Source organism: Aplidium turbinatum, chromosome 7 (genome assembly GCF_918807975.1).
Source record: "Aplidium turbinatum chromosome 7, kaAplTurb1.1, whole genome shotgun sequence".
In the NCBI taxonomy this organism is placed as follows: Eukaryota; Metazoa; Chordata; class Ascidiacea; order Aplousobranchia; family Polyclinidae; genus Aplidium; species Aplidium turbinatum.
This window is the reverse complement of record NC_137478.1, coordinates 20,442,378-20,466,093: the sequence shown is the minus strand read 5'-3', so window position 1 is coordinate 20,466,093 and position 23,716 is coordinate 20,442,378. Positions and strand designations below refer to the sequence as shown.

General features: G+C 37.2%; 1 protein-coding gene across 1 annotated transcript; it reads left to right on the top strand.

The window, feature by feature from the left end:
- The first annotated feature begins 6,102 nt into the window (after nt 1-6,102).
- LOC145773823 (rho GTPase-activating protein 19-like) lies at nt 6,103-7,662 on the top strand. Its single transcript, XM_082584951.1, has one exon. It carries the CDS (start codon nt 6,103-6,105, stop codon nt 7,660-7,662), a length of 1,560 nt encoding a protein of 519 aa, XP_082441077.1.
- Nucleotides 7,663-23,716: the final 16,054 nt, after the last annotated feature.

The following is a 23,716-nucleotide window of genomic DNA, read 5'->3' as shown; positions in this document are numbered from 1 at the left end:
CAGCAACGCGCTTATGAAGTCGCTAAGTGTGATATTAAGCTGAGAATTAATTAGGTACCGTATCCAACAGTGAGTTGCTACAAAAACCTGCCATGGGTGCGAGAAGACTCCGAGAAACGGCGAATTGAGAAGATCTGACCTGTATCACAGTGTGAGGTGATAAGTCGCACTACCAGAGTGCTAGGAAAATGAAGCTTCTCAAAGGAACAGAGAGAAAACAGATAGATTTAAGTAGGGTGGTTACTTGAAAATGGCCAAGATTACGATACATAGAATAGAAAAAACATAATTATTTTGTGCTAAATTAATCGTCTTGACTTGTGATAAAGTGGAAGCTCTATTTCTGTACAATTTAGATCGTCGTCTTCTGACCATCTGCTCTGTTGGAGGAAAGCTTTACTTCTAGTAAACGATTAAAAAGATTTGTAAAATGGCCTAAGTCATGCGTTTGAGTTAGGCCATTTGACATTTTTACGAAAATACCACTTTCCCGTTAACGTAGGTCTTAGAAAATTATGTGGCAGATGCGCTACATTTTAAGGACCTACAAAACACTAATATCTCAATTTCGTCAAAAAGTGAGTTACGCCATTATTTCATTAGTCTGACGTAATATTTTTTGCCGAGAAATGATAGGCCAATGTGTGTAGATTTATTAGCAAAATAGCAAGGTTGTAAGTACTCCTACTGGCCTTCTGGTTCTTGTGTTTTTTTTTGTTCACAGAAGCTCTACAGAGTCTGCAGAAGTTTTTCCATCCTCTTCGATCAATCGCCATCTTTCGGTGAAGCGGTGGCAATGTGCTCCAACCAGTTGTTTTATATCAATATCTTGGACTGGATCGTCATGCTATTGTCTGATTGTTTATCTATTTTTCTAACATGCCGAATTGGATTTTTTTTTTTTTTTCTTTCACTTTTGTTATGGTTTAACGTGTAAAACATACGGTAACCCAAATTTATCATATTACTGTGACATGCCACTACTACATCCCAGCTGGCGATGCCTGTCGTTTTTGCATTAATTCAACGTTTGCTAACGTTGGATCAGTGTGGAGGTGACGAGTTTAGCTGACTGGGGTATAAAATTATCGCTTTATCAACGCAACTTTTATCAAAGCACGCTTGATATCTTCAAGATATAACTTCCCTGGGTACAATTGAATTTCCGCAAGATGATGATGTTGTTTTTGCTAGTTTGTTTTATTTGTTTTTGTCATTGTTTTCATGTCGTCAAGTTATAGCCTATCTATTTTGTGAGTCGTGCAAGGCCTATGGTGCGTTGCGCTTGAAATGGCTTTGCCCGTGGTAGGATTTCTTTGTGGGGTTTTCTTTGCCTGCCTTGCTCTTCTTTGCTATGAGCTAAACGCATCAAGACGTGTTCTCCTTACGACCATCAGCACTCTTGATAACGCACCATGGCCGATCTTCATAGCAACTGTCCATACAAATCCTAAATATATCAGCTAAAGCTATGTGGGCTAATAAAGCTATAGCCTAAATATATGTTGTTTAGTTGTTTTTTTTTGTAACTTTTTCTTTTTTTATTTTTCCTTTATATCTTAAATTTTTCTGAAGGTGTTGCGACCGTGCCAAATTTCTTTCAACTCAATAACTTACTTCGGTCTCAAGCACGTTTTAACGTTCGCGTTTTGTCGCTTCTACCCTTTTCTTGACCTTGGCGAGTGGTTAGCGCGTTGGGCTCACAGTCGACAGCCTGCATGTTCGACTCCAGCCACCCGCACTTGCTGTTGTTTCTCTAGGCAAGAAACTTTACGATAATTGCCTCTACCCAGTGATCGATTTCGAGTAATGGGTAGTACCAAATTTAAGTCATAAGTATAGTAGACAACCGGAAACAGACATTGCAGTTGGCTGCAGCGTGGGTCAGGTGTACGTCGGAAGGCGTACACCGATGCATAGCGCTCAAGTCCGCTTTCCCGCAATGCAGGATAAAGATAAACAAACAAACAAACAAACAAACAAACTTTGCTATGTTGACGTGTATTGTTTTGATATGATGGTCAGAAATAAAAACAACTGAACTGAACTGAACTGAAATAAAGTTTCTTCAACCTTTGCGATGACATTCATTGATTTTTCGCTTCCTCTCTCTGATCCCTCGTTCTCAATACTGCTCACGATATGATTGATCACCATTTGGCGAACTTCTTCCGCTTGTATTCCAGGGAGCTATACCAACCAAGTAAGTGCACTTTTGAAGATTGGGGTAACTTAATTTGAGCGACTTTTAGCACATCAGGATATACACCTTTATCGATAGGCTACACTCATTGAATAAGTTGGTGAGGAAAGGGGCGATTATTGTTGAGGTTAGTTTGACAAATTTTATAGGTGTTCCATCATGTCCTGTACTTTTAGAGAAAGAAAGATTAGGCTATTAAGATGTTTTAATACTTCTTGTTGATTGACAGGTTTCAAGAAAAAGGAGGGTGGCACACTTTGTAATTTTAGTGATGATCCAAAAGACTGTAGATGGATTTTAGATGCCATGGAAGGACCAATTTTTGAAATGAAATAGTGAAGTCAAATACGGTAATCATTAAAACAGTTACGGTATCTATTTGTGCAGGATCAGATATTTTTTCATTGTCAGTGCTAATTATTTCTTCTGGTAGGCTTTGCAAAGGCAAAAATGTAGAAGAAGTTGATGAAGGTGAGGACCAACACGAAAATGAAGAGCAAGTTGAAGTAGAAGAGGAGCAAGATGTTGCTAACTTCAATTAACCAGGCGTGAGTTACAAGCAATAGGTCAACTGATTATGTTCCTCTCTCTGGACAATAAAAATGCTCTTGTTCTTGTCTCAACCCTGATAAAGTGTAAAAATGTTGGCTGAAAATGGCCTAGTTTTAAAGATGAAATTGACTACAAAATGAGCAAATGTTTTTAAATGCAATGTTAAGCCGATGCCCAAATCCCATGAACAATCGTGGCTGCTTTCAGTTCTCTGACTTACTGAAAACTTACTCTACTCACTCTGAAAACTACTGACTTACTCTGACTGAAAAATGAGTAGAGTCAAACCACCAGGTGGTGTCAAATAATTGTAGTCTAATGTGTTTTTGATACATTTTGAATAAAACTAAGAATTGCAAAGTTTTGTTTATATTACCAACTTAGGCGGACGAAAACTGATCGTAATATAGAAAATAAGTAGCCTAAATGTTCAAACTAATTAAACAACAAAATTGTGTAAAAGTAATTAGTAAAAGTAAGTAGGCTACTGTATTTAATGACACTACCGTAACCTATTGTTTTTATTTTACGTATTTTAGAAGATCTATATTACTCCCCAATTGTATAAAAACTTGGTTTGATTAAATCAAAGTTCGAAATATTATGATAAAATTTGTTGAATTTAACCACGGCTTACTGTAAGTTTATAAGCGTTAATTTTGAATCAAGCTTTAAGGACAGTTTCATTTCCAATATAGCAAATAAATCAAATTCGTAAGGCTTCGTCCAGCGGGTTCTTGATTAACGAAAAGTCAATTGGCGGCTGCTTGCTGCGAGGTGTTGGTTCTTGAACAGTCTTGCCTTTGCAAGCTTGGAATGCGTTGCTTTATCTGCGTTTTAACCAACAACGACTGCTCGCTCTAGATTTTGCAATGCGTTTCTGTTATTGTTGTGTTGTGAAAGCGACTGCTCGTGCCAAATTGTTAATGCTACCAAATAAGTTTAGTGGTCATGCTGACTGTAAAAATTACCTATGCCTAATTTTTGTGTTTACAATGTCTTTTTTTTATATGATTCCACTTGCAATAAAAAAGTATAATTGATAATCCTCATGAATGCCAGATTACTTTCTTTACTTAATTCAGGTTTGGTGGCCGTGCTTAACTATATTTATTGATGCATATACCGCACTATTAGATCCTTTCATGCACGTCTTAAACCATTAAGGTTTTGCCACCTTTTCCTTTTGTTGGTTTTGTTACCGTATTTCTTTTTCACAATATCATTTCTTTTGCATTCTGACAAAGAAAAATAAATCGAATTGAATACTAGCTCCTTATGAATCTCTTAAAAAATGTTCGGATAGAGTATTCGCTGTAGCGAACTTCCGTGGTTTAAATTTGTTGTTTCAAGAAAATGAAGAAATTTAATTTCAACCGCGAAAGGAAACGACAATGGGAGGTAGGGCAGTTGGCATTAAAATTCACTGGTTGTCTAGTTCAGCTCAGTCTTCTTGCCTTTATTCACCACACGCAGTTAAACAATTATTACATTTTATAACAAGATCGTTCTATCTACAGTTGTTTTAAAATTGTGCAAGTTATAACATTGTTAAATGTAAGTTTTAAAGTTACTACCGGTACCATACTACCTAGTACCTATGGTACCGTACCTAGCCGGTGAGCTACTGAAGTTATAGCTGATTTTATATAAGAAGTGCCTGTATTTGCAATGCTGTTGTTTATAATAGATAGCTCTTCCTTGCAAAAAATGTGTTTATACTGTTTATGTGTCACTCTCATTGTGCTTCTGCATTAAATAATATGAAATGGCATGCCTGGTGAACAGCCTCATTCAATTTTCAGTACTTCTGCATTGTTATGTGCACATTAATAGTATCGACTTTACCATAATAAAACTGTCATAAACTCATTTTTGGTATGAAATTACACTTGAAACTTGATAAACACAGCTAATTGCTCCTGATAAACACAACTCTCCTGATAAACGCTACGGTAATTGCTCTGTATTATATCCTTAGTCTGGAGAGATGCAACCTAGTTCGTACCCTGAAAAGATCGAGAAAAAAATTAAAAAAGTCGCTGATTGCAGTTTCCGCAAACATTTCAAAATTTTCCCTCTGAAAAGATCGTGAGAAAAAATAGCACAAAGCCGAAGTCGCTGATTGCAGTTTCCGCAAACAAACAAAACCTCTCAGGATCATTACTGGAAATTTTAAAATGTTTGCGGAAACTCCGATCTCAACTCTAACTCTTTTAAAATGTTTGCGGAAACTGCGATCAGCAACTTTGGCAAATTTTTTGGATTATTACCGGAAATTTTAAAATGTTTGCGGAAACTGCGGAAAAACGAAAATTGCGATCTGCGACTTAGCCTTTGTTCTATCTTTTCTCTCTATTATTTCAGTTTGTTTGCTTGCGAAAATCTGGGTGATGAATGTATTTGTTTTGAAACGACAGTAAAGTACTTGGGCATTGTGATTAACAACATGCTGTCTGATGATGAAGACATGAAAAGACAGCTCCGGTCACTTTACTGCTCTGGCAATATGCTGAGAGCAAGATTCTCCAGGTGTTCTACCACTGTCAAAAACACATTATTTCGATCCTACTGTATGCCAATGTATGGTTCTCAGCTGTGGTGTAAATATTTTTCTTATCGTACAGTATCAATCGTCTACGTGCAGCATATAATAACAGAAGAATTATATTTCATCTTCTGAGACGTATAAGTATAAGCTCTGTGATGGTAACTAACAAGATTATGACGTTTCATGCTCTCTTCCGCAAAAGTATGTATCAATTTACTGATTGCTGCTTTAACACATCGAATACGTGGATTCAGCATTTGATGAATTCCGAGTGTTATTATCAATCTGCTTTCTTCCAGCATCGTGATCGTGCTCTCCAGCCTGAAACTTGTGGTTAATATTTGTGTACCGTATTTTACGGACCATAAGGCGCACTGTAAATTCTTTTTTTCTTCATAAATTGATCGTGCGCCTTATAGTCCGATGCGCCTTATGTATGGATCAAGTGCGGTAGTGCTTTATTACCTACACTCAAAACCAGTACCGATATACTATTATATATGGTCCGGTGCGCCTTATGTATGAACAAAAAACTAATCAAAGCAATTTATTGACAGTGCGCCTTATAGTCCGGTGCGCCTTATGGTCCGTAAAATACGGTAGTACCGATAGCTGCTACTCGCTCTCTGTGTGGTGTTGTATTTCGTTTTCTTTGTGTGTTTGTATCCTATGGACCAATTCTACTTGTGTCTGAAACAAAATCCAAATAAATAAATATCTTTTCATCTGTTATTCAAGGTTGTTGTAAAGTTTTAGCATGGCTGTACTAAACTAAATCAGTTTTTAAATAATTGACATGTCTAGTTTAAGCAAGACATCTCCAGCAAAGCCTCTGTTTAATGATCCTGACCACAACGTGATCAAGCTGAAGTATGAAAAGAGCGAAGAGTTTTTTGAACTTGTGCTTAGTCATGTTACTCGTCTTTTAGATTTGCCAGGCACACAGCTTGAAGTATTGCGTGGCCAATGTCCCTCTGTATTGAAAGAGTCCTCAAATAAACTTAATCTTAGTTCAAAAAAGTCATGGAATCCACTGAAGAAAAAAGATTCTAAGTCAGCGGGGCATGTTTTATTGGAAGAAAGTTTATCACAAATTGAGCAGCTTACTGATTTTTTAGCAAATCATCTGACAAAAGAAGGCCTGTTCAGAAAACCGGGAAATGCAGTCAGACAAAGCCAACTTTTGACTGCTCTTGGTACTGGAGTGTGCATCAATTTTGAAAAAAGTCAATTTCAGGCACATGATGCTGCTTGTGTTTTGAAAACCATTTTAGGGCAACTTTCCGAACCATTATTAATGCCTTCAAGGCATTTTGATGCTCATATACAAATATCGAATATGAAAAGATTGGAGCCCCAAAGCAAAGAACTGGTTCCAGATAAAGGAAAACGTATTGAAGCCCTTCAGCTCTTGCTTTTGCTGCTCCCCACTGCCAATCGTAAAGTTCTACGAGGAGTGCTTGATTTGCTTTATCAAACTGCAAAGCATCAAAAAGATAACAAAATGAATGCTGCCAATCTTTCTGCCATGTTTACTCCCCATCTGATATGGCCACGCACTGCAAAGGCCTCTGACATTCATGATAGCATAAACGGATTGAATGACCATGTTGCTTTTATGATACGACATTCTCAGAAATTGTTTCATGCCCCTTCTTACATTAGAGATGCTGCTCAAATGTACTTTTTTGTTTCAGAAAAAGACTGCATGTCCCCACAAGTTAGTTCAACTTTACTAGTTGCTCCATCAAGTGCGGTAAAGCGTACTGCAAGTGAAAGGAATCGATCCAGTGAAAAAACACAAACGGAAACTAAAGTTGCTATCAATGATTTGTACGACCAGGTTAACAACTTGCCAAATTCATCAAAAAAGAAAAAAATTATCAAAAACTTTTCAAAGCATGAAGAAGTTCTGAAATACCAAAATAAAGGTAGAAAAAGGCATCGCACCTTGAGTGGCATGTTTCGAAAAAAGTCTCTTCAGTTAAACAAAACCAAAGTAGAAGAGTCTTATCGACGTTTTCAACAGCCTGGAGATGAAGCAGATCTTTTGCTGAAAGAAAACCCCAAGGGAGAAAAGGTGTTTTCCGAAGCTGATACTGTTTCTTTGAATGGAAAAGCAAGAAAACCTGATGCTAAGTTTGTGAGTCAAACTAGTCTGCCTGAACGCATCACACGAAGCACGCAACAAACAGCATCTGTTAAATCACCCAAGCTATCAGCAATATCTAAGCAGCTATGGAATTTGCAACACAGAAAATCGGACACTCCGCCATTCAAAAGCGGTCAAAGATTAGCTGTGAAAACATCATCCCCACTGTTTGCAAAAAAGCCTACTAAGACATCATCTGTCTGAATGATGTCGCTATATATATTTCTAATGAACATTAACATTGCCCATTTTGAAAAGAGTTTTCTTTTTACCTTTGAGAAAGTATGCGACATGAAGTTAGTGGAGTTGATTTACAGATAAAGCATTCAGACTCAATGGACGTGACATGTGTGTTGTTTTATTTTTGCGAATTCAGTAAGCCTTCACATTTTAAGTTACTCAATAGGTGTTGTAGTTCTATTTACAGTGAATGTCGGTTGCATTCATTGTACTTTGCTTTTATTTGGTCGAATTGCTTGTAGTATTGTATGCAAGGTACCGGAATGGCCCGTTTCGGCGAGTCCGATTCGACGAGTCCGATTCGACTAGTCCGATTCGGCGAGTTCCCTATTCGGCGAAAGCCTTTTTCGGCGAGTGCCCTATTCGGCGAGTTTTTGAAATTTTTAAAAGGAAATTATCGGGTACCGTAGCCTAATTACAATTGCCGTTTTTACATAGTTTTAACATCGCTAAACGTTGAAATCGTGCAGAAAGGAATAAAAATAAAATGTTTGAACTATTAAATTAAAATTCGTCATGTCAGTTCAGTTGTTTTTATTTTTGACCATCATATCAAAAACAATGCACGTCGACATAGCAAAGGTGTAGAAAAAGGTAGAAGCGACAAAACGCGAACGTTAAAACGTGCTTGTGACCGAAGTAAGTTATTGAGTTGAAAGAAATTTGGCACGGTCGCAACACCTTCAGAAAAATTTAAGATATGAAGGGAAAATAAAACAAAGAAAATGTTACAAAAAAAATCATGCTTATTTGATGATTTATTTTATTTTTTTTTTGTAACATTTTCTTTGTTTTATTTTCCCTTCATATCTTAAATTTTTCTGAAGGTGTTGCGACCGTGCCAAATTTCTTTCCATAGGCGCCGACTTTTCAAAAAACCTTGGGGGGCGAGAAAGGTGATAACGTCATAACCATAGCGCTATTTACTCAATTAAAATAGTCTTTGATTAAGCTTAGTGTCGTGTTTATATTAACAAATAGGTCGCAAACCGAATTTATTAGAAGCGCTGCTTGAAAGGATTAGTTTTACGCACGCAGTACGCCTAGTCGTAAAAATTTTGATATTGTTAGCTCATAATTGGAACTGTTGGAAAACAAGCCGATTCATTTCCTTTTCGTGCGAGTGAACAACAACGATCAAGACAGTGAAGTTATCGAAATAAAACGCAAAAAATCATGATCTCAAGCAGAGTGAAAACCCGGTATCAGTTTTATTAACCTCGTTTCGCTAATTACTTACTTTCAAAGCGTTGACAACGGCGAAGTGTTTTCTCTTCTGTTTTTTATCGAAAGTCTTTATAGTCTTTTATTGAATACAGTAGGCTATACTCGAGTAAAGGTCGAGATGTTCGCAAGTGATTTTCACCTCAAAAAGACAAGTTCAACTAACACGGGACAAGCTGTTGTCTCCAGCTCAGCAATTTTCAAAATGAACGCACTAAAAATCATTGTCGACGTAGATTACGGATTGTGAAATCGCGTCGGCTTAAGTGAAAGTTTTGAATACGTTTATTTGCAGTGATTCAAACTTAATTTTCAAATTCAATGATTTCTTGTCAATTCTAAACTTTATGCACTTGTTGAGCAATATGCAAAGCTCACGAGACAAAACAGAAAGAGGAGATCATTTTTTTATTTTTGTGTGTAGGATATAATCGTTCTTATTATTACGTAACATTCCATGATCGTTAAAGTCGATGTCAAACCTTAGCGGTCGCATAAAACAATGATGTCAGGTTAGCTAGGTGATAATAGCGGTGAGAGACGTCGTTAATGCAGGCAATATCTGCGACCAAGACCATTAAACACCTTTTCTTTTTTCGGTTTTCAATTTAATTCTCATACATTGCAAAAACAATGCGTTCTGTTGAATCACAATTGATCTCACAGCGGGAAGACCTCGTTGAAAATAGCGCGTCTAATTTAGCTGGTTTACTTAATATTGCAGTGAATAGTTACGTGACTATTCCAGCAGTACTCTACCATCTACTTTGAAATTTCCATACCGTATGAGATAGCCATGCGATCAGCTGCTGTTTTGCGGGCAAGAGCAACGTAGGCTTTTCTTGCTTTCGGCATTTAAGTCCGTTTAAATTATCTAAATCTCCTTCGCGAAGTGTTTTATATTTGAAACACCACTTGTCATCACCATTTTTGTTGCCCCTCAACCATAAATTTACGGGGGGCGCCGCCCCCCCCTGAAGTCGGCGCGTATGTTTCTTTCAACTCAATAACTTACTTCGGTCACAAGCACGTTTTAACGTTCGCGTTTTGTCGCTTCTATCTTTTTTACACCTTTGCTATGTTGACGTGTATTGTTTTTCATATGATGGTCAGAAATAAAAACAACTGAACTGACATGACGAATTTTAATTTAATAGTTCAAACATTTTATTTTTATTCCTTTCTGCACAATTTCAACGTTTAGCGACGTTAAAACTATGTAAAAACGGCAATTATAATTAGGCTACGGTACCCGATAATTTCCTTTCAAAAATTTCAAAAACTCGCCGAATAGGGCACTCGCCGAAAAAGGCTCTCGCCGAATAGGGAACTCGCCGAATCGGACTAGTCGAATCGGACTCGCCGAATCGGACTCGCCGAATAGTAGCAGACCCGCAAGGTACGGTGTTTGTTGTGCAGTGAATTGTCTAATATTGTGACAATGTAACATATCAAACTTTTTACGCGTTTTTTAAGCTTTTTTTCTGCAGCTCTAGATAAAAACTTATATTAGAACAAAAATTATTCTTTTTGCCAAGTATACTTCGCCAAGTATTCAGATCCCCGTCCGAAAACCAGCTGGGACATGGCCTCTTTAGACTTGCCTCATCAAGGCGTAACCGTTTGCTCACTGGTGTTGGACGCTATGGTGCAGACATGTTGCGCTGGGGCTTGGCAGAGAGTGCTGCTTGTGAGTGTGGCGAAATGCAGACGGCAGCCCATATTATCAAGGATTGCCGGCTATATAGACCACCCCATGGTATGGAAGGCCTAATTTCCATCGATGACGACACCAGGCAGTGGCTAACCAACGGATGCCCTGACATATAGCGACAATACGAGAGAAGAAGAAGAACAAAAAGCTTGACAAATTACAAAAGTTAATACCTGGAGCCACCTGTTGTGTTGCTTATTATGTCACAGAGAGATGAACATATTTTGTTGTCCCACGGGTGGACTAAAAAAGCGTAAGGGTTTCAAGCTTAAGTCAATTTTGAAACTGCAGTTACAGGACAACTTCGTAAACAAAAGGTAACACCCTTATATGCAATTGAATACGTGTGAATTCCAAAAAGAGCCCAACTTCAGGTTTTTCCAAATTTCACTTTTGTGCTTTCCGATTCCTTCAAGTGCCTTTCAAATGATATCTAAAATAACGGCCAAATTTTGTAAGCCTCCACATGAAAAAAACCATCAATATTTTTAGTGATATTAAGAAGAGCTTCAACTTCCATAGTTTCTCCACAAAATCTTCACCGAGTAAAATTTATTATAGTCATTATCGAAGTTCCACCACAAAAGTAAATGACAAAAATAATTAAAACGCAAATGTCTTAAAAATATCTTTATGGAAATTTGGCTCATCTTGATTTTACGTATTCAATTTTTGTTCGTCGTTTCTAACACTTACGTGGTTGGAAATCTGAGCTGAAATGTTTAATTGTTTTGAAGATTGGCTTTATGTTATGTCACAATTGAATTCTTGAAACGATCGCTCGCTTTCAAAATCGGAGCAGTTGCAGATACGAAAATTTAAAAAAACTGCCATCCAGATCAAACACAGCAAATCAAAAGCAATACGTCAATCTCTCCAAAACCTGTTGTTTGATTTATTTTATAATAGCGTTTTAATTACTGTCTTAAAAAGCAATATCTTTGCGAAGTTTCATGAATACCATTTAGGGTCGTTTTCAATACCTTTAGCAATATCTGAAAACGCTGTGACCCTACTTGATAAGAGTATCTTACAAGTTAGCAGTTGTTAACTGACCACATATGGTAGTTGAACAAGTGACAACTCCAACTGCAAGTAAGAACTGGTCGAGCCGAAACTTGGCATGTCACAAGTCAACGAGTGCAGTTTAGCAAGCGATGACTCAACAGGTCCGATGCGAGGTGAAAACCTCATTTGCTAACTTGGAAAGTAGCTAAAGTACGTACTTGCTGAGTTATCGCAAACCGAGTGGTCCGATTACACTTGATAATACCACTCGGCGTGTTTTGTTAAAAGCAAAAGTTACCATAAATACCACATACCACAATAAACTACTATATACCATTCTTACAAGCACTTAATATCACCTATATTATATTACTTTTAGCTTAACAACTTATTTATAGGCATACGAAGCCGAGCAACGTTATCAAGTTTAACATATTTAAAGATTATTACATTTACAAAAAAACACAAAACTACGCAACAATTAAATATCGAACGTTTTCGACATCACAAGATGTCCTCTTCAAGATGCTCGGCTTCGTATGCCTATGGTTCAACAAGACAAACTCTATACCGAAGCTGTAACTTATTTATAAAATGCTAACAAAAACCTGTAGGCGAAATGCTTTGTCTTAGTTAAATAATATATATTGTTAGCCTATATTCAAAAACCTTTTGAATTACCGCATTATGTACAAAAAGGTATTTAATTTGTAATTACAGCTATAAGAAATTGGCAGTGCACTTTCTACTGTACGGTACATTAAAGGTTGCACGCACTAACAGCGGATCTTTATAGCAGCTGGTTAACTTATCTGTCAGATTAGTGGATCGAAAATCAGTTTGTGCGAAGTTTATCCATATATCGGTAATCGGCGATTGTAGCTATTTAGCGAATTGAGATTGATGCATAATGGGAAGAAATAGTCCACAAACTAAACTTCTTAATCTGTCGATTTGCTTCATCCATGAATGACCCACCGTCGGTGCATCCAACCTTCAATGTACGAAATTGCGAATGGTCATCTATTGATAATGCGGTTGTAAAACATTTGGATTTCAACACAAAAAATTCTGACAAGTAAAGTCACTTGGCGAAGTGTCATGAAGTAATCAATATCCGTCTATGTATCATATTTACTTGTAGCTACAGCGTTTTTAGTGTATTTAGTTAACTATTGTGTCTGTAACAACATTGCCGTCCTCTAGCTTAGCTCGCAATCGTTGCTTCGAGTTCAATTCGAAAACTCTATAGATGTAGCAGCCTAACTGGAAAAGATGTTTTGTATGGTATCTGCTATGAACATTTTGATCTCATGTGAGTAACCAAAACGTGCAAATATAAGAATGATGTTCTTTGTTCAGGAGATAGTTGATAATGATTTTGCTGACGAGTAGGCTATCGATAGTTGATCAGTTGAAAGCACGTTTTGTAAATCTAATTCAAGCGGCGCTGCAAGTACCTCCGCTATCTCTAAGACTATTTTCGGTGTATTTGATCCAATTCGAATTGTTTTAAACGCAATAGCCCACCATATTGCAACACCTAATGTGTAGAGTACTCTGGTGCATGTTCTCTTATTGTATCATTATTTCTATAAACCTAGAACGTATGTACAATTTAGGTAAATGTATGTGTCGACTGTCGATCAAACTATAGCACTCTTCCATTCAAGACAAACCACCTCACATCAAACTACGATTTTATATGTAAGCTCTCGACTTGTGCAGTTGAGCAAAAACTTCAAGGGCATCTCTCTCCATACAGCGACAATAAGTGGATTTACGTATTTTTAGATTATTATCAGAAATGAAGCATCACACTGCCAGTTCATTCAACCATGTTTTTCTCATTGTTTAATGTCTTCCAAAATATGCAAAACCGTTAGGATTGATGTCTGCAAGAGGTTTCTCGGTGCTGAGAGAAATATTTCCTCATATCAATTGCTTGAACGTTTTTGTGGGACATGTAGCCTACTGCAGATGCCTACAGAGAAATAGCCGTTTGAACTGGTCATTATTCTGTGTTAAAAGTTTTCGTATTACACCGTTCGTGAACCACAAGAACAACCATGTAGTGAATTTTGCGTGTATTCCTGCTGATATGTAATTTTGGCGTCTTATCTATTCTGTGCAGCTGTATCCAGTTGCGTTGACGGGGTGCTTTTAGACCCGGGCTGGGATGAATTTGGGGACCCAAATCACAAAGAGCCTGGAAACTTGAAAAAAAGGCTACGTATTCTTTGGATGTAATGTCTTTTTCTTAGAAATGTCTTGATTTGGGGTCCGAAAATCTTATTAGTACCGGGCCTACATTACCTTCTCCGTGGCCCTGGCTGCATCACTTTGAAACATTGCTTCTCGCTAAAAATGGCATTCCACACAATCATCTCGTTGTCAGCAACAAGGTTGTTAATTCGAAAACCTTATGCCCACTTCAAAAGGTAAACAAATCCATGCACCTGAAAAAATATCAATCGTTACCTTTGAAAATTGATAAAATTACTTGATATCAAATTCATTGCCATTAACGGCAAGAATTAGGCTCGCTGTTTTGTAAGCGTCACTACCGCTGCGTTTTGTTCGCACAACACTACAGATAGCATTATTAGCACTACAGATAGCATATTGTTTGTTTTGTTTTTTTATTATCTTTTTCCTGCATTGCGGGAAAGCGGACTTGAGCGCTATGCATCGGTGTACGCCTTCCTACGTACACCTGACCCACGCTGCAGCCGACGGCAATGTCTCTTTCCGGTTGTCTATTCTACTTATGACTTATATTTGGTACTACCCATTACTCGAAATCGTATGTATTCGTTTACGAACTGTATTTGCGATGTGGTTGTGTTGCGTACAACTTTAATTCGTGACTTTTGTGTTACCTGTACGTAAAGAATATTAAAGTAACCCACTGGTTTGTTTGAAGTGGAATTGAAGCAGTTAAGAGGAACAAAGTTAGCAAGTCAACAATTAGCATGCCTACTGTAAAACGTAAAGGTGGTCCCAAATGATTCAAGTGTTGGAACGAGAACATAAGGTTCTCATTGTACTAAGCCTTCGGCACTAAGGAGAGTAGGGTGGCCAGTTCCTTTCTATCGGCCCCTTTCCTGCAGCAATTATGCCCACCCAATTTATTACACCCCCGGCAGAGGTGAGCGGTGTTTTTCAACAACCAACTGAAGCCAGGAGTCGAACCAGGTTTGCATAATTGGAAAGCCAACGCCTTCAGGAAAACATGCGTTGCACAGGCTTCACAGTTTAGCCTTGGTCGAAAATGAGTTGCAGACAATAGGCTTGGTTGGTTTTGAATGTTTATCCTCGGACAAAGCTTTGATAGGTTGTTCCTGGTAGTTTCGCATACTTGTAGAGACTCTTGACGCAGGGCCTGTTACCGAGATTGGTAGAGTGAAGTTTTCTGAGTGTTGTTGCCGGGGAACTATTCCATTCACTAGGAGCCGCTGAATGGAGAGCAGTCCTGAAATGCGGTGCTCAAGCGCACACCCCGAGAGTCGAACCGGCGCGTAACCACTGAACTAACGAGGCTTTGTTCATATGTGATGCATCCTATATCCAGGGTGTGGGATCATGGAATAAAAGACGTTTTTTCCATCTACCATCCTGAGATTTTCTTCTATTCCATCTCAAAATAATTTTTTCCGTCTGCAAATTTTGTTATTTCTGTGTTGTGTAATGTATGTCGCAACTAAGCCAATGAACTATAGCCTACGGTAAATTTGAGCTAAACATATAACAACTTGCCAAAAAGTTTGTGCACTAGGCTACTTAGGAGAATCTCTGACACCTAATAGCCAAAATGATTGGATAATAATTGATCCATTTGCTGCGAAAGATCTGCCTTAACTTCCCAGCCAAGTTGCAGAACAGTTAATGGACATAACGCGAGAAGCAGCAAATCGTATTTCATTTGCGTCCTTCAAAAACAAATACCCCGAATATTTTGCAAGCGTCCACTTTTGGGCTTCCATGTGGCCTACAAAGTGCATCCCACAGTTTCAAAATTAGTGATTCAAAAACTGATTCCATTTGCAACAACTTAGATTTAGCGCCATGGTTGGTTGGTTTTTGAATCTTTATCCTCGGACTGACTAAGCCTTGATGGGTTATTCCATGGTAGTTTCGCATACTTGTGTCGTTATAGGCTCATTTTCACACCAGTCAGTTCAATCATAAACAGCTAAAAATCGATTTTGATCAGCTAGATCATCTTCAGTTAAGCTTATTCAAATAGAATGATTCTATTTGAATAAGCTTAACCGAAGATCATTTAGCTACTAGCTGATTGAAATCGATTTTAGCTGTTTATGATTGAACTGACTCGTGTGAAAATAAATTTGTTTGAATTACGCTACAGTTTAACTACTATTCCTGACACACTTTGCAGCGAAGCAGCCTATTGCTTTTTCAGTATAACTTCTCAGCTGTAGCCTAGGGGGGGGGGGGCTGTTCATAAATGACGTCCTCATAAAATTGCAAAAAATTAATCCCCCTTAGTCTGTGCGGACAACATTACCAATATGTCTGTAGTGGCCATGGTTGTTGTGTTGCTTGCGTGAGACCACAAATATTGTCTACTACTTCTGCTGGAGTGGCGGTTAGAAACCCTTTGTCGTTATCTAAATCAGACCCCTATGAAGTGTAGGGGAAGAAAAAGGTAATTTGATACACTTTTAACATTTTTGCCTGTCTGAAAATTACGTGACACAAACTATTGATTTTAAGCTGAAATGAAAGTCTGATCCCTTACACACTTTTTAAAAACATTTTCACTTTTCTATTTTTTTTACTTTTTTTAATTGAAATTTTAAAAACGTCACTCAAATGTATCAATTTACCTTCCACGGAAGGTAAATTGACACATTCGGAAGGTAATTTGATACAGTAAAACTAATACAGAAATCCCCTTTGACAGCAAAGCAATAAATGAAAATTTAATATGTGGTTGACGTGCTTGGGTGCAAGGATGACTGTTGAGGCCTATGTATGCGGCAAAGCTTCTGCTGCAGGATAGACATGGGAAGGATGATTGGCTGGAGTTCTTATTCAAAGGGGGTGCTTTGCGCTTTTCTCATTTTTTGACAGCAGATAGAGTGTAGGCCTACAAAAGCCTATATAATAGTTGTTTCCCAAACTAGCAGGTCTTGTTAATAAAGAATAATCTTAATTAAATCAACTAGATCAATGACAACATTTATTACACTCACAAAAAGAATTTAATATACTGTATCAATTTACCTTCTCTACATGTATCAATTTACCTTTTTCAAGAAAAGTTATAAAATTCTGCTTTTGTATGCTTGGATGCACATTGCAGAAAAAACGTGACATGCCCTTGAAGCCTTATGAATGAACTGTCAAATGAGTTTAGTTTTATCTTTCAGGAACTTTTCTTTAATTTTCCAGACGAAAATAATCATGAGTTTTAATCTATGAGAAATAATCATGCCTATAAAAAATTGCAAAAAAAAATATTTAAAAAAAATTTTTTTAACTTATAAAAATTTTACGAAAATACTCAAAAAACACACATTTACAATTTTATGCCATAAAAGCACAAGTTAGCTGCATGGTGCAATTTTTATAGGCATTATTTTTACAAATCTTTCACCTAATGACAATATTTTTGACTAATATTTTTTGTACATTTCTGTATAGGGGGGTGCATCAAATTACCTTCCCTTCCCCTATAAAAGCTTAAAAGGCTTTATACCAATTCAGTCAACATGTAGCCTAGTGTTATGGAGGATGCCTCAACTTGACCGAACAGCATGCACAATCGTTCCTGTTCCAAACTCGCATTATTTGTGCATTATCTTTTGTGGCTTTATCTGCAATGGCAGCTGTGGGTGTAAGAAACATTTTCGTCGTGAGATTGAAATCGTGAACTGACAAAAAAAGTTTTTCTCATACGACCTTCGCACTGCGAGGTTTAGCATAGATTAAGATACGCACGCATCGAATTTTTGCACAAAAACGTTGTGTGATCAAAGCTAGAACGTGGCGCAGCAGCGGCAATTTGTAGGTTGCTATTACAAGGATGTCCGCATCCCAGGAACAGATCCCTCCATTGTGTGTAATTTATAAAACCCCCCTTTGACTGCGGACGTCTTTTATGAACATCCCCTAATTCAGCAAGATTCTTAAAAATATTGTATCCTCTGGGAAAGACAGTAAAAAAGACGTTAAAATATAATTTCTAGAAATTTTTATTCAGACAGTTAAAAAAATCTACATAATGTAACAAATCAGACCAGATCTTTAGGTAGCCATGGTGAGCCAAAGACTACAAAAATTGGGAAATCTTAATTGTTCTTCTTTGCCTCACATTGTTACGTTTTTCCAAAACTTATTTTGCGATAGCTTGTTCGTCTCTTGGGAGCCTTGCACAGCAATTTGTTAGAGTTGACATAATGCTAAAACTGTTGTGAGTTTAAACTTGTTTTGGGGAAAATTTTTCAAATTAGGACAACCAATATTTCAATGAAAAATGTGGATTACAATCAAAATTTCATAATGAAATGTATCAACTGTACAAAACCAACACAAAAAACTAAATACAAACAAAATATTCCATTAGAAGATAAACGAATCATAAAAAAACGAACTAGCCTAATAAATCCATAGGGAAAGACGAGGCAAAATGAACATGCTAACTTCAAAGTGCTCTGTTTGAGCAAACAAATTAGGTATCATAGGCCTACTGCATCTTTTAAACTTAACAACTTATAGGCCTCATAATCATAGGCCTCACTTAACAACAATTGCCCAGAGTATGAAACTTAATGTGTTTTTCTTTTTTTGGTTTAGAAAACAATTATTTTTATTGTAGGTGCTCGTTTTGCCCCGATTGTGGGACAAAATGAACACAGTAGGGTAAAACAGGGCGTGTTGTCAAAGCACGATTTCCATGTGATAACTCAAGTGTATATTCACGACATTTCAGGGGAGTTGGGCTATAGTTTTCATCCGTCTTTCGTACAAGCAATACCACTTAAAAACGTTGTCACCATAGAGGAAATAATGAGGATTTCATACCAAGGGGCGTGTTGTCACAGCTGTGACAACAAATTTCTTGTGTGGAATATTAATTCAAGCAGTTTTAGAAGATAAAGAAGAAATATTTGAACAAAGAGTTATTTTTATGTGTACTTTCTTCCAACAAAACAAATATTCGTTTTGCCTTACCTTCCCCTACATTTTAGACAATGAATGTAACATAACATGTCATTTTTACACTGCTTTGTTGGCTTTTTTGTTTCTGGCAATGGAAAATACTATGGAAAAAATTTGCTTCATAAGCGTTGGCTTATTGAAGGTCATGTCGAGTCCTTTTCATTATGGTACAAAATTCTAACAGGCTTTTGATTTATGGCCTGGTATTAATAGTAGCCTACGTGAAAATTTAGCCTAATCTAAGACTATAAAATGAAACCTAGCCCTATAAAATGAAACCAAATAAAATGAAATGAATGACTATAAAATGAAACCTGTGTTTTCTAACAAGCTATGAGCTTGTTAGAAAACACAAAAAACGATTCTTTGCTGTCGTGTGTAACAACATTAGTAAAAACATTTGTTTGGATTCATTACGAGATGCCAACAATTTCGTTTTTTTTTATGTGCTCCAGCAATAATAATACATACACAAAATTTCACTGTAGGTACGCTATAGAATAGACAATGGATCCATTCAAAACATTTTTTTTTTAATAAAGTGTAACTAGTTTCCAATCTATAAAAGAAACTTAATTCAATTGTTACGAAGAAAAATAATTTAAAACAAAATAAAGACAACGAAATTTTGTGTCAAAACCAAAACTCGAAATAGGCCTATATTTGTTTAAAATTCTAAATGACTGGGAGACCAGGAGCAAGGTCGATTTATTTGACTGTCAGGGTCAGTAAGGTTTGACAAGTGTTTCTAGACTGAAATTTTGTGTAGATTTCAAAAATAAACCTCTTACTTGCACTAGCCTGACCGTTTTTGTTATATTAAGCATCTTCCGAGCTGATACCTGTCAATGTCGCTATATCCGTTACAGTTAGGGTGCCCCATTCGCTCCCCGACCTTTAGCAAAAGGCCTGAACTTTTATTTGCTTATGAGGTTATCTTAGAAAACAGCTTTTGCAAAAGTTTCAATTTGATTGGACAAAGTTTAATCCCCCTACCCGGCCATTTTCTAAGGGGACTAAGGGCATTTTCTTCACATTATCGCCACTAGATAGAGCTGCTTACAAGATGCAACTGCATATTTACTTTGGAAACATACCACTTTTCATTCTGCATAATTTAAAAAAAATTATCTGAATTGGCCAATGGGAAGCAGAAATATGGGCAGTTTTGTACTCTCCCTAGCGTAATACTGCCTCTAGTGGCCAAAACATAACAACAATTATCTCTTTAAATGTTCATCCAATTGAAGCAAAACTGGTGTCTAACCCCCCATTTTCAATGGTGGTGAGTTCATTTTTGCTGCTAGTTTTAAAGATTCTAGCCACTAGGTGGCAGAAAACCTGCTTTTTATAAGTTTAAGCTGACGTAATCGCTTGGACTTGACTTCAAATATGCAAACTTTCAACAAATGCAACTCATTGAGATGTATATCATTGAAAACAAACAAAGAAAGAACAGTGCAACATCTATTGTAATTGTGATAGATATTGTACAGCAATAACCTTACACGAATTTCACATCATAAAGGTCACACAGGTAATGAAACAGAAAAGTTGCAATTAGATTGTCAGATACCATGACGCTGAATCTATTTTCCTATTTCTTTTGTTTGGTAATTTTTTTCGGCAATTCTCTACTACTTGTAAAATGTTTTGGTATCGTTCTTTCTTGAGAGCAGTCCCATGAAAATCCTGGACCAGTTTGACTCCTCACTCTGCAGTGTCATTAACCACACTGATGTTATTCACAATTATTTTTGCAATTTTGTAAGTCTCATTGTCATCCCAGCTTTCGATAGGTTTACTTAAAAATGCTGAGTCAATTTTCAAGATTTCAAAAAATGACCAAGAGTCTTCTCCAATATATTCCTGGAGATCCCTGGATGTGTCTGCTGGGAGTTCAAGGAAACAAGGTTTTCCAAATCCAAAGCCAAACCCTTTTTGTGCACACAACGTCATTTTTAACTAAGATCATTTTTGTGCCATCAGTTCTTTGGTTGAAGTTTTCACACTCTGACTCAAAAAAGCCAACAGTACAAGCTCTTCTGTCAAATACCACATATGTTTTCCAAAACTTTTCAGAGCTACACCCGCAATGGCACCATCAATTGCTTGATAATAAAAGAAGGAGTGAATGAACAGTTGGTCATTTTTTGGAGCAGTTGATGGTTCAGGAGCAGTTAACCACCACGGGATATAACAAAATACAACAAATTTCACAAAGCGGCGAAGTTTCAACAATTTTCTTCTGCTGCTTCTTCTGTGTTGCATGCAGTCATCGATACAGCAGATGGTGATATGACAAAAGTAAACTTAAGTTACACTACTACTGAGAGATATCGGGTTGAAGCAGTTCAAACAATCTCTGAAAGGATTGCAGGAAATTGGAAATCTCCATCAGTTGCCAACATCCATTTGGATGGTAAGCTTATGGATACATTAGAAGGGAATGAGAAAGTAGAAAGACTGCCAATCCTTTTGTCAGGGGTTGGAGGTACGAAGTTGCTAGGGGTACCAGCTATCCCACACAAATCTTTTGACCCCGTAGGTGAGCTCATTGCAAAAGCATCCAATGAGCTCATAAAGGTATGGGACTGTAAAAGCAGCTTGTCTGGAATGGTGTTTGACACCACTAGCTCTGACACTGGAGCTAAAACAGCTGCATGTGTGGCATTAAGTTATTTCAAAACCTTTGCTTTGGTTTGCATGTCGTCACCATATTGGTGAGATTGTGTTGACCCATGTTTGAGACACTTTACAAATTTAACCATCAAAGAGTCCTGAAATTACTATTTTCCAAAGGTTTAAGAAATGTTTCTCTGCAATTCCAGTAGCAGACAAAAACTTTGACTTTGAAAAATATTTCACATGAGTTAGCTGAAAAAAGAGAAGAAATTGTTGAAATATGTAATAGACTTCTTGAACACCCAGTTAGCAGAGGAGACTACAAGGAGTTGGTTCTATTAACTCTTCTTTACCTTGGTGATGATAACACAAAAAAAACTTTCAAATCATTCAACGGATCTGGTGCTCTGCACAAAGCGCGGTGGATGTCTAAGCTCTTATACGCTATAAAGCTGGACTTATAGGGATCCAAAATATGTGATATGAAGGTAAGTGACCTTCAACATTAAGAAATTGTGCATTTTTGCTTCTAGGTCATATTCACCATGCTGAAGAGACCCGAAAGGTCGAAACAGCACTGTCCAGTGTCCATGGTTAATTAAGAAATTGTTTAATTAGATAAACAACGCCAAACCAACATTAAATCAGCACAGTTTATGAAAATTTATCTGTGCATTAGACTAACGTTTGATACGGTAGCCTACTGCAAGCATATTCTTATGAATAAATGATGTTATTGTTCAGGAAAAATCTTTGGAAAAGGTAATTGTTGAAACTTCGTCCGCTTTGTGAAATTTGTTGTATTTTGTTATATCCCGTGGTGGCTAACTGCTCCGAAAGGTGTGTGCACAAAAAGGTTTGGCTCTGGATTTGGAAAACCTTGTTTCCTTGAACTCCCAGCAGACATATCCAGGGATCTCCAGGAATATATTGGAGAAGACTCTTGGTCATTTTTTGAAATCTTGAAAATTGACTCAGCATTTTTAAAGTAAACCTATCGAAAGCTGGGATGACAATGAGACTTACAAAATTGCAAAAATAATTGTGAATAACATCAGTGTGGTTAATGACACAGCAGAGCGAGGAGTCAAACTGGTTCAGGATTTTCATGGGACTGCTCTCAAGGAAGAACGATACCAAAACATTTTATAAGTAGTAGAGAATTGCCGAAAAAAATTACCAAACAAAAGAAATAGGAAAATAGATTCAGCGCCATGGTATCTGACAATCTAATTGCAACTTTTCTGTTTCATTACCTGTGTGACCTTTATGATGTGAAATTCGTGTAAGGTTATTGCTGTACAATATCTATCACAATTACAATAGATGTTGCACTGTTCTTTCTTTGTTTGTTTTCAATGATATACATCTCAATGAGTTGCATTTGTTGAAAGTTTGCATATTTGAAGTCAAGTTCAAGCGATTACGTTAGCTTAAACTTATAAAAAGCAGGTTTTCTGCCACCTAGTGGCTAGAATCTTTAAAACTAGCAGCAAAAATGAACTCACTACCATTGAAAATGGGGGGTTCGACACCAGTTTTGCTTCAATTGGATGAGCATTTAAGGAGATAATTGTTGTTATGTTTTGGCCACTAGAGGCAGTATTGCGCTAGGGAGAGTACAAAACTGCCCATATTTCTGCTTCCCATTGGCCAATTCAGATAATTTTTTTTTTAATTATGCAGAATGAAAAGTGGTATGTTTCCAAAGTAAATATGCAGTTTCATCTGGTAAGCAGCTCCATCTAGTGGCGATAATGTGAAGAAAATGCCCTTAGTCCCCTTAGAAAATGGCCGGGTGAGGGGTTAAACTTTGTCTAATCAAAATGAAACTTTGCAAAAGCTGTTTTCTAAGATAACCTCATAAGCAAAAAAAAGTTCAGGCTTTTTGCTAAAGGTCGGGGGGCAAATGGTGCACCCTAACGGTAGCCTAACGGATATAGCGACATTGACAGGTATCATCTCGGAAAATGCTTAATATAACAAAAACGGTCAGGCTAGTGCAAGTAAGAGGTTCATTTTTGAAATCTACACAAAATTTCAGTCTAGAAACACTTGTCAAACCTTACTGACTCAGACAGTCAAATAAATCGACCTGGCTCCCGCTCTATGGCGAATTGCAAACGTTTCTAAGAAAATAATTCAATGCCACCATGGCAAACTACAGCTAGAGTGAGCTAAAATTGCACCCACTTTAGATAAAGCGTAGACCGTTCTGAGTTCAGAGATTCTAATTGTTCGTTTTGAGATGAGATA

What these genes read in the sequence shown, in the direction of transcription:
- LOC145773823 (XM_082584951.1), top strand. Translation starts at nt 6,103, where the DNA reads ATGTCTAGTTTAAGCAAGACATCTCCAGCAAAGCCTCTGTTTAATGAT.